Here is a 10901-nt window from a genome sequence, read left to right on the forward strand (position 1 = left end):
CAGATAAGAAAACAAAGTTAATCTTTTGGAGTGACCATCACAAAACCCAGATCTCAGTTTCATAGGAAATTTGTGTGCAGTCCTCAATGGAGTATTTTTGAAGAATTGTAAAAAAAATATATATATATGGAAAACCAAACTATTGCCTTGATATTGGTTTCTTAATTTTTTTTTTTAAACCCTAAAAAATTTTACCTCTTGGCATAGCAATAACTTAGAAATAATATTGAGCTGTTGGTTTGCTGTATGGTTTTGTTCTCTTGAGGTTGGATTTAAATCATTTTAGACCCCAAGATGGATAGAAAGTGTTCTTTCTTATTACTTTGTAAATCTCCAATGGACAGGAGATTCCTACAGGATGCCATTTACTAAAAGTATCACAATTTAATACTGAGTTCAAAAAGATTTTAAACAGAACTCTATAATCCACTGGTTTTATTTATGCCACAAAGGCAGTCATCTTCCCCACTGTTTAAACTTGAATTAAATCTGATAGCCATATGCTTAGCTGCATATGTAATTATGCAACACCTCTATTTATTCTTTATTGGTGTTAAAAATTCTATATGCATCTGGAAACTAGAAGAACATTTTTTGTCTTTCAGTTTTATGAACTTTATAATTAAAAAATCGGAATCGATCAATTTTAGAAATACCAAGTGGGACTTAAACAACACCTGAAATTGGTATCGGCCAAGAAAAATCCTGATCAGTGCTTTTTTTATGTGCAGATCAACAGTAGAGGTGGGGGAGGGGAGGGGGTCGTCTTTTCTGTTTAAAACTGACTAACAGTAACTCCAATACTTGTCAATGAACCGAAACAGCTTTGGAACGTTTCAAGATAAGAACTTTTTCGAACATGGGTTCATTTTCGTACCAGTAACCACACGGTGTAACGTGGACACAAAATGCCTTGAGTGGATTTCTAATTTAAGAGGCAAAGTATTCCTAAAGACCAGCCTAAGATTGAATTCCATACATTTGGAAGTAAATGCGTATGTATATCCAATAAGACCGCAATTTCACTAGTTTCTCCATAAGAGGAAGTTTCCATTTAAAAAAAAAAAGGAAGGAATAAAGTCCAAGAAGAAAGGAGCAGAGCGGTTGTAGCCCCGCCTCTCAGATCCCTGCTCCTTCCTCCTCCTCCGGTCAGTCGGCTACATTCCCTGCTACCTTTCACCCCGAGAAACATCAGTCTGATTCCGACGCAGTGCGGACAAATCCCGGAATAAAATGGTAAGTACTATTTGGAGATTTTCCGCCTGATGTACAAAGGCGTGTGAAATGGGTCCGGTCGCCGCATCAACCCTGCGGGTCTCCCGCAGACGGTGGAGCGAGTCGGTGGGTAACGTGTTGTTAGCTAGCATGGCTGCCGCCGCTCTTAGTCCGCAAAATTCTGCCTCTGTCGGGTGTGTGCGTCGCCAAGAAACGGTTCTGGTACCAAGACTCTCCCTTCTGTTCTTAATGGAATTACATAGTTTTCATATTAATTCAACGCTGTGGCGTCGAAGCCGGTACCCATTGTGACAGTCTGGGCCGGCCCTGCCCTGTGGCCGTGGCGTGGAGCGTCGGGCGGCCATCTTATCTGCTGTGGTGCTGCTCGGCCGACCAACCCGCACCCCTGCGTCCCGGGCTGATCCAGGCCCGCCGAACTGATCGAACCGTGGCTGTGAGGCCGACTCTCCTCCAGGCTGAGTCACACAGTGACGGTGCAGACCGTGTGGAGGCCTGGGAGGGCTCCACTCCTCGCAGGAACGGAACATTTAATCAGAGAGAGTCATTTAATGGACACAGAAACGACTGGAATTAATTTATGCTTCATTCCTTGACAAGTTGTCAGTTAATCTGTTCATTTTAAAGTTGGTTTCAGTTAGTTGGACTCTGTAAGGAGGAGGAGGAGGGTGGGGCATTTTAATCACAAGGTTTATTGTTGTAGAGTATTTTAATCTAATCCAGCTAATCTAGTTTTTCTGACACACCTTTTATTTTCTTGAAAACATAATGAGACATGAAACTACTGAATCATTCGTTAAAGACTAATTCAGAGACTCCATTGTTAAGCATACATTGATATTTAGATGATTTACTTAAAAGCGGCAGGTTGAAGTGATTTGGAACTTTATGATTGAAATTTCACATAAGAGTTGAATGGAGGCGTTGATTCAAGTCTGTGCTATCTTCTTATCTTGTCTAGATAGTCGCTCTGACCTTACCAGAGCCACACCTTCAAACAAATGGTTATATGTCAGGAATCACTTTTATCAGATTAAAAGTCTCACCTTAAAAAGGTATAACTCCTATGACCAAAAATGTCTTCAAACTACAGGTGCACTCTGATTTTCCATCACTATTTGTAAAGCTGTGACCTGTAATTTATTTGTTATAAGACTATAACACAATTCTTTTTCACTTATTCACATATTGACGTGCTGAACTGTCTTGATAAGGCATATTTAAAAATACGCTGATTTTTCTGGAACAGTCTCTCTCTCTTCCTCCGCAGTTATTGAGCAGAGGTCTAAATACAAATGAACCCAGATAAAAAAAAAGAATTGCAGCAAATTTAAATGACTCCTTTACAAGACAGGAGAACTGCTCAAAATGTTCTCCTCTGAACAAAACATCACAAGATGTTAAATTTGATTTAGTATTTTCAAAATAGAATTGTCCAAAAAAAAAAAAATTAGTGCATGCTGTATGTCCTCTTGGTTAAAATTGCTGAAGACTATTACAGAGACTTGGTTGTTGACTATTACAGAGACTGTTCTGCTGCAGTAAAGGATGTCACCGCATTTTAAAAAGTAGATGAAAAAAAAAGAAACTGTCTACTGATTTGTGATGGAAGTTGAACTGTTTGGTGAAAACTGTTCAAAAAGCTGAACTAAAGCAAAGCTGTGCAGACATGTTAAGTATGGTTGATTGTCAAACCATCTACCAAAAAAATCTGAGCTGTCAGGGGGTCCTGAGCTGAACCTTATCAGATTTGTGCTGTAATCAGCAAAAACACTGTTAGATGACATGGTGCTGGTTAGCCAGTTTATTGCACCTAGCATACCAATTAAAAGATATGTGAAAATCAAGCAGTGTAATGTTAAGCATTTAAATGACCATGTTGGCTAACTCTAGCATGTTGGTTAAGCTTAGCTTGTACCATATACTGTGCTAAGAGCTGTTTGGGAAGAATTAGCTAAAATACTGCCATTAGCAGATTGGCAGATGCTAGCTTCCTACCAGCTTAGTAGCTAAAAATGAGTTAAGATGCTAATTTTTCTGTCTCAACGTATTGTCCTTCTTTGGACAGCAAACCAGCAATCACACACTCAGCTCCTCCCTTCCTGTCAGTGACTCACCTGAACATTCATGGCTGAGAATAATTTTCAAACTCCACCATCTTTTAAGCCTTTAATAAAGCAAAACATTTTAAAACTTTTATTAATTGCACAATCTTGCCTTTAGCATGCAGTAGTTACTCAGCCAGTCCACCCAGACCAGATATCTAGATGACACAGATTTTTTTTTTGTTTTGTTTGGTTTTTTATGTTCATTCATTCATGAAAGGTTTGTTTGAGAAAATGCATATTGGGAAAATCCATGGGCCTTGTTGTGTAATTATGCTGATAGATGAGAGTAAGAGTATTTTATGGAAAACAATTTTTGTCTTGTTGTCCAAGACTGGTTAGCATTGCCTTATTGCTTGGCAACCAAAACAACTACTTTAGCCAATAAAGAAGGAATTTAATTATTTATTTGCACCTTTTAATGTTTTACTAATATATTGTAAAATGACTTAAGTGCTTAAATAAAAAATGTGTAGGATGTGCCAATATTTGTCATCTGATTAATCGATAGGATAATTGCTTCCTAAAGACTTCAGCTTCTTGGTGCTTCTGTCATTCTCTGGGACTTGGTGTTTGGTTTCTGTCTGCACCACACTAGAGGTAATGTGAGAGAACTAAAGAATCATCAGATGATTTAGGTCTTCAGAGCTAAGTGTTGCTGTAAAATGCTGACTGTTTAAACAGGAAAAAACAGTGCTGACCACAGCAGAGCCATGAACGTGTCGCTATGATCCCTGAACGCCTCCCTCTCCCATCTCCCCCCGCAGGCATCAGGTGTGACAGTAAACGATGAAGTCATCAGGGTTTTCAACGACATGAAGGTGAGGAAGTCTTCAACTCAGGAAGAGGTGAGGAAGAGGAAGAAGGCCGTGCTGTTTTGTCTGAGCGAGGACAGGAAGAAGATCATTGTGGAAGAGGGGAAGCAGATCCTGGTGGGAGACATCGGCGAAACCGTGGAAGACCCCTACGGCTGCTTCGTCAAGCTCCTCCCCTCCAATGACTGTAGATACGCGCTGTACGACGCCACCTACGAAACCAGGGAGTCAAAGAAGGAGGACTTGGTCTTCATCTTCTGGTACGGTACTGGTGGTGTGGTGATGGGGGAACATGATATGTTTTAAACAAGGTTATTAATTCCCAGGGTGAACGTGTAACTGACTGAAATAATTTTCTGTTTTTAGTTGTTTTTCTTCTTATTGAGCCTTTTGATAAAACTTACTATCAATTCTTTAGAAACAACATACCATAGTTTTCCTGCCTGTCACTATAACATTTTGCTAGACAATAAATTGTGCCAGAAGTTATTCCGATAAACGATAATATTGTTGTTTTGAAACAATTTTCAAGCGATATATAGAGAGAATGGTATAATGATGTAAGAACACACTCTTAAACATCAAAAAACTTTAAATTTGAAAGAACATTTAACTCTGGAACTGGAAGACATTTTAAATATCCAACATAAACAAAATAGACACAACAAATAAATGAATTATGAAAGAAATGCCTGTCATCAAAGAAAGATTTGGTTGAGGCCACAGCAGAAAACAATCCTGCAAATTGAAATCATCCAGCTTGTTTTCATTTCTTGATTTATTGATGTAGTAATTTTTTATTGTTTGACGTCACGGTTGGGTCATGCGGCTGCATACTCACACGCTGGAAGAAAACGCCAATCAGAGTGAAGTGACAGGCAGCAGGTTAACCCGGCGTCCAGGTTTCCTTTCCTCACAGCCGTGCGGCGCTTTAAGAGGAACGTAATCCTCAGCCTGGTTGGGATTAGATTCTGTCCCATCGACTCAGAGGACAGCCACACCTGCCCTGCATGGCTGCTGTTCTGATTGGCTCACATGAACGACCACCAGACACTCACCTGGAGCAAATCCTCTTCTGGAAGCAGAACTGAGTTCTTATTGCTCAGTTCTGCTTTTTCAGCTCAACTTTTACTGATGCTAATATTCATAGAAAGCTCTATGGTCAGTCTAGTATGAATTGTGTGCTGCAGGTTTAGCAGCAGCAGAGACGCCTCCATTCAGAAGCAGTTATTGCAGAGCTGTGGATAATAATTCAGACATTATTGTTGTTTTAGGGATTATTTGATGGTTGCTGGCAGCAGAACATGATCACACTTTGATGTCTTCAAATGGCCTGTTTTTAGAGCAGGACATTAACAAATCCTTTTTTTAATACTGCCTTTGTCAGGCTGCTTTCAGACTTGCTTTGACTTTTTTCTGCTCACCGTCCCAAAATGCCTAATCCATGTCAACTGTTAGATTTCAGCAATACGTTTTTAGCATTTTTTAGACGTTGGTTTGTCTCAGTCTAAAATTATACTGTGCTGCTTTCATTTTTCTGCCCCGTGTTGTATTCAAGATTCCAGCTGTGAAAACTCATCTCAAGTACAATGTCATAATCACTTACCAAAATTCCTCATTGATGCCAAAATTAAAGTCTGAATCTGCCGATTAAAACCGTAAAAATAAAAACATGTCAGCTCTACAGATGTGTTCTGCTTGGCAGCCATTCCTTTACTCAGAGTTGTAGTAGCTTAGTGTTATGAAGTGAGATGTATTCATTCTAATATATCTAATGAAAATTAAGCACAGTATGGCATAAAATAATTTAACTTACCATCAGATTCTATATTAACGTCCAATCATTTTTTGTCTCCTATCTTGTTGGTCGTCTGATGGTTGGTCATGTTCCACAGATGCATTGTGGGGAGCTTAACCTAAGTAGTGGAGTCAGTGGTGTGATCATACTGTGTTGAAAGGGTTCTAAAATATATATATGAAAGCTAAAAATTTTTCCTAAAACATTAGTTTAGGCCAAAATTAGAATCAGAAGGTCAGAGTTTTCACAGATCGGTGATTGACCTGAAAACTGTGATCAGCACAGCCCTAAAAATGACTAACTGGTAATAAATACACTGCATGAATGCAGCCCTCTACATTCATCATTGAACCGATATAAAGCGCTTTATCAGTTGACTCTTTAAGTAAATTAAATAAAAAGTATTAAAAGCTTCTAGCTTTTAATTATCATTTGAATTTCTTTTCCTCCTCAGGGCCCCAGAGAGCGCTCCGCTGAAGAGCAAGATGATCTACGCCAGCTCTAAAGACGCCATCAAAAAGAAGTTTACAGGTGAGGACTTGGTTACAGAGTTCCTGCAGCAACATGAATGATCTCCATATCAGATGTTATTGTCATTTTTGGCTGTAGAAAGTATTAAAACCATTCTTTCCCTTTAGCCGACCAGTTGTACTGTTTGTGAACTCCATCCAATCTTTCTGAACTTGGTAATAAGGCCATCAAACACATTGTGTTGAAACAAAACGCACTACAAACCATCTTTACGGTGAAACACTTTTGTGTAACTGTTTTTTTTTTGTTTTTTTTTTTTTTTTCATTCCTCCACTTGCAGAACAAGTCAGAGTTGGGCCAGGGGGCGGGGCTAATGACCGGGCCCTTTATACCTAAATAGTAAAGCTTATAGTAATTTAATTTTACAACATGAGCATGACTGCAACACCAGAGCTTACAAGTTTCACCACCACAGAGAGAGAGCGACTGTCCTTCTGAAATTCATCTGACAACAAACCAAGAGAACAACAGAAACAGCAGGCTGCTGGTCACTGATGATAAAACCACAAATTCAAATCAGTTCAGAACTACTGAGAGCAAACGGATCATTTTGACACTTTATCAATTTCACCATTGTACCACTGACGGAGAGAGAAGGGGATGTAAGCTAGGCAAATCTGACCTGGATTTCAGCTTCATCAGGTTGGAATTGATAGCAGGAACTCAGTTAGACATAAGTTTGCATGAGGTGTGTAATCAGGTCGTTGTCACTTTTTTTTTTCTTTTACATTTCATGTGTAACAATATATTGTTCACGTACATATTACTAGATGTGCAACATTACAGGTTAATCAGGTGAGAAAGAGATTGATCTTAAAGCCTGGTGTTTAACGTTGCTGTTTCTGGAGAAACCAGTCAGCTCAGCGGCAGAAGAGCCATAAACACTCAGCTTATGACAAACACACTCTATCTCAGGGTGAAGTGTTCTTGTTTTCTTAACGGCTTTGTTGAAGCAGAGGATTGATCTCGATGGCTTCCTGTTAGTTCTGTGGTGGCGATGCTTTTGTCTGGGTTTTAGGCTCATTCATGACTGTTTGGTTAGAAAACAAGTTCTGTGATTGGTCAGACCTGCCCATCTTGTGTGTGTGTGTGTGTGTGTGTGTGTGTGTGTGTGTGTGTGTGTGTGTGTGTGTGTGTGTGTGTGTGTATGTGTGTGTGTGTGTGTGTGTGTGTGTGTTGGTTTGGCGTGAGTCAGTGAATGCTCGGGCGTGTTCATCCACACCTGCGTTGACTCTGGGAACGTCTTTTCAGGTATCAAGCACGAGTGGCAGGTGAACGGTCTGGACGACATTCAGGACCGCCGGACGCTGGCCGAGAAGCTGGGCGGTAACGTGGTGGTGTCTCTGGAGGGCAAGCCGCTGTGATGCAGCGGCGGCAAGCCGAGCGGAGTCAAGCCAACCGCCGTGCCATCAGGACCGAAGCAACCAACCCCACCTGAACACCGTCACTTCACCCAGAAGCTTGCTCTGTCTATATCCATGTCCTGAAGGTGTTAGTGTCTTTAGGCTTCTTTGTTTCTTTTTTTTTTTTTTGTCTTGGTTCTTATTGCTTTCTTTTTTCTTTTATTTTTCCTAAACATGGAGATCTCATTAACATAATGATATGCAAACACCTCCCAGTTTGTCATGTGACCTTTCTTACATGGCGGAAATAAAACAACACTACCAAACCCCACCAAGGTTCTCTCTTTCTCTCTGTCCCTCCATCCCCTCTTTCTCCCTCTCCCTCACACACAGCCAGAGTTTTGCCAAAAAAAGTTGATCTGAAGGAAGCAGCCACTGTTGTGTGACGAGAGCGCCACAAAGCACTGCCTCCTGCTGTACACGGGTTGCACTCATGAAGCTTTTTACATAAATATTTATTATTGTAATCTTTTGTGTCCTCCATTTCATTCAACCAGGCTGACACGTCGTGTTAGACTATGCATTAGATTATTGTCCAGCACTTTTTATTTGAACACTACAGGTTGAGACTGAAGTTCCTGGTGTTAAATTCCGTTTTCTTTTTTTTGTTTTGTTTTGTTTGTTTGTTTTTTGTTTCCAAGTGAAGATCTGTTTACCTCAGTTCTCATTCTTGTATGACTGACCATCATTAGCTGTTTGCTTGTCGCCTTATTTCAGTTTGAATGTAACCGTCACACCAGAGTTGGAGTGCACTTTTGTTTTGTAAAGAAAGCTCTACAGGAAACAGGTTTAAGCCCACTCGCCACTCCCCACCCTCTACCTTCCCCAACAGTGAGAGATGACCCCTCCCCACAACAACAACATCATCATCATCTTCATCATCATCATCTGGAGCCTTAAAGTGAAACTTTGTTTCTGAGATCACAGGAAGCCACTTTGCAATAAAAGCCTGTGGCAGACAAAATGTCTACTGGTATTTTTTTTTCTCTACCAATCATATTTGGTATTTTCAGAAATTCAATTTATTGTACTTTAAATCTTTGAGGTTACTCCCAGCTTCAACAAACTGATTATTATATAGAGGATGCAGTTTGTGGTCACAGGTTCCAATTCCACCCTGATGACCTTTACTGCATGTCTTCCCCCTGACTGTCTGACCACTCTGAAATAAAGGCAGTTAGAACTGATAAAACCTTTTAAAAAATGTCTGAGTTAATAATGACGATAACTGGTCTTTAAACAGTGACTGTAGTTGCATAAGATCCATTCTTCTTGGCATACACTGAACCTTTTAAAAAACTTGCACCACTTCCACAATTCTTCGAGATTCCATAGCAACTAAAAAATCGAGAACTCGCTTGACATTTTTATACAGTGTGACATTATCATAAAATGTTTTCATTGATGATGTCACAGAGGTTCAGATAGTTATATTTGAGAGACTAAACTTCTGTCTTATTGTGCTTCTCAACTTGTTTTTGTCAGGAGCTCCACTGTGCATCAGCCTCTTCCATACAGCCATGCACCAGCTGGAAAAATATTTATCCAAATTCTGTTGGAAGTAACTGAAATTATAGATTCAGAATACTTGATAAAACACAATGACCTAACAAACTTTTTGTTAAGTATTTGAACCTGGTTTAAACCATGTGGCATTAACACACGCTGTGTGGTGTACACAGCTGCTGCTTGTGAAGGATGTCGGGAAGCTTATCGGGACATCTGGGAGCTCGGTCCCATTGTTTGCCGGTTCCTCTACCATATGACAGTACCAGTACTCTCCTTAGCTGTTGGGCTTCTGAGACCTATGAAAAATGTTGTGACGTCTGCTACTCTGACTTAAGGAGAAAATACTTCCTCGACCACACTAATGTGATATCCCTGTATCTGAAACGGTCAGACAGCGGGGAGGATCTAAGACTTCCTGTGATTCCTAGTCTGACTATTGACATTCCTCTAAATACTGGAACACTGTTGTACCGTCTGTCCTCGGTCATTTGCCACCAAGCTATGAGTTGTCTGCTTGACCACTTTTGCACATATCTGATGCGTGGAGAACTGGTCTACAAGGCTGAGGGTGACCAGATAACAATTTCAGATGTAGATTGTGCATCTGACATTTGCCATAACGGGTTTATCTACATCTATGAGAAAAACACAGGACATGATGAATTGAGTGTTGGGCTTAAGGTGACCACACCAACAGCGACGGAACTCAGAAAAGACCTAAAAGCTTTGACCTATCCCAACTCTCAAATAGATAAAACCGCCACAAAGAATGAACTCAGTGCCTGTTTTGAAGTGGAAGAAATAAACATGAAAACTGCAGCAAATATTAAAAGTCCTGGAGTGCTGAATGAGATGTATTGTTGCACCGATAACATTAGTGCTAAGGACAGAAGTATAATGGAGGATAAAAGGTGCTATAGGCGATAAAAGCAATGCCAGAAAGACAGAAAAACACAATGGATATTAATCTGGAGATAAAAGTCTTTATCTCTTAGGACAATTCATGTTTAAACTTTAATCTACTTGCTGCCTCTTTCTCTCTGCATTTGGGTCCACTTTAAAACCAATAAACCAGAATAGATTACTTTGATTTGCTGCTAAAATACTTCTTATATTGTAAAATAAGAAAGAGAAGCAAAAAATTGAGTTAAGAAAACAAAACAAACATAACACAACAAAACCAAGAACAAGACCTTTGATGAGCATTAAAAACAACTGCTAAATGGGGTTATGCATTTCCTTTTTAGTGATATAAATAAATATAGGTGTTAAGATTAAATGAACAAACACAGACACAAAATAAAATAGTTCAGTGTAGTCCTTTTGGTATTCATAGTATACAGTGTGTTTTTGTTGATATGGTAGAAGAAGAAAGGAAATAAACAGTACAAAAACAATAGGCCTTCCCAGCGCTTAGCTGCTCGGGCCTAATAAATAATTGTATAACAAGTCACTGTATGTTTGCAACAGTTTTATCAGTCTGGGTGCTCCTGATTGGATCTCTCAA

General features: G+C 39.7%; 1 protein-coding gene across 1 annotated transcript; it reads left to right on the forward strand.

The window, feature by feature from the left end:
• The first annotated feature begins 1103 nt into the window (after positions 1-1103).
• Positions 1104-8849, forward strand: cfl2 (cofilin 2 (muscle)). Its single transcript, XM_055057287.1, has 4 exons — positions 1104-1236; positions 4106-4413; positions 6406-6482; positions 7734-8849. The coding sequence occupies exons 1-4, from the start codon at positions 1234-1236 to the stop codon at positions 7844-7846; spliced, it is 501 nt and encodes a 166-aa protein (XP_054913262.1). The 5' UTR covers positions 1104-1233; the 3' UTR covers positions 7847-8849.
• The last annotated feature ends 2052 nt before the right edge of the window (positions 8850-10901 follow it).

This window comes from Poeciliopsis prolifica, unplaced genomic scaffold (assembly GCF_027474105.1).
Source record: "Poeciliopsis prolifica strain line A6 unplaced genomic scaffold, Auburn_PproV2 SCAFFOLD047, whole genome shotgun sequence".
In the NCBI taxonomy this organism is placed as follows: domain Eukaryota; kingdom Metazoa; phylum Chordata; class Actinopteri; order Cyprinodontiformes; family Poeciliidae; genus Poeciliopsis; species Poeciliopsis prolifica.

Excerpts from the sequence above, each read along its gene's own strand:
- cfl2 (XM_055057287.1), top strand. Across the intron at positions 4,414-6,405 it reads GACTTGGTCTTCATCTTCTG|GGCCCCAGAGAGCGCTCCGC; the intron begins GTACGGTACTGG and ends TTTCCTCCTCAG. Across the intron at positions 6,483-7,733 it reads CATCAAAAAGAAGTTTACAG|GTATCAAGCACGAGTGGCAG; the intron begins GTGAGGACTTGG and ends ACGTCTTTTCAG.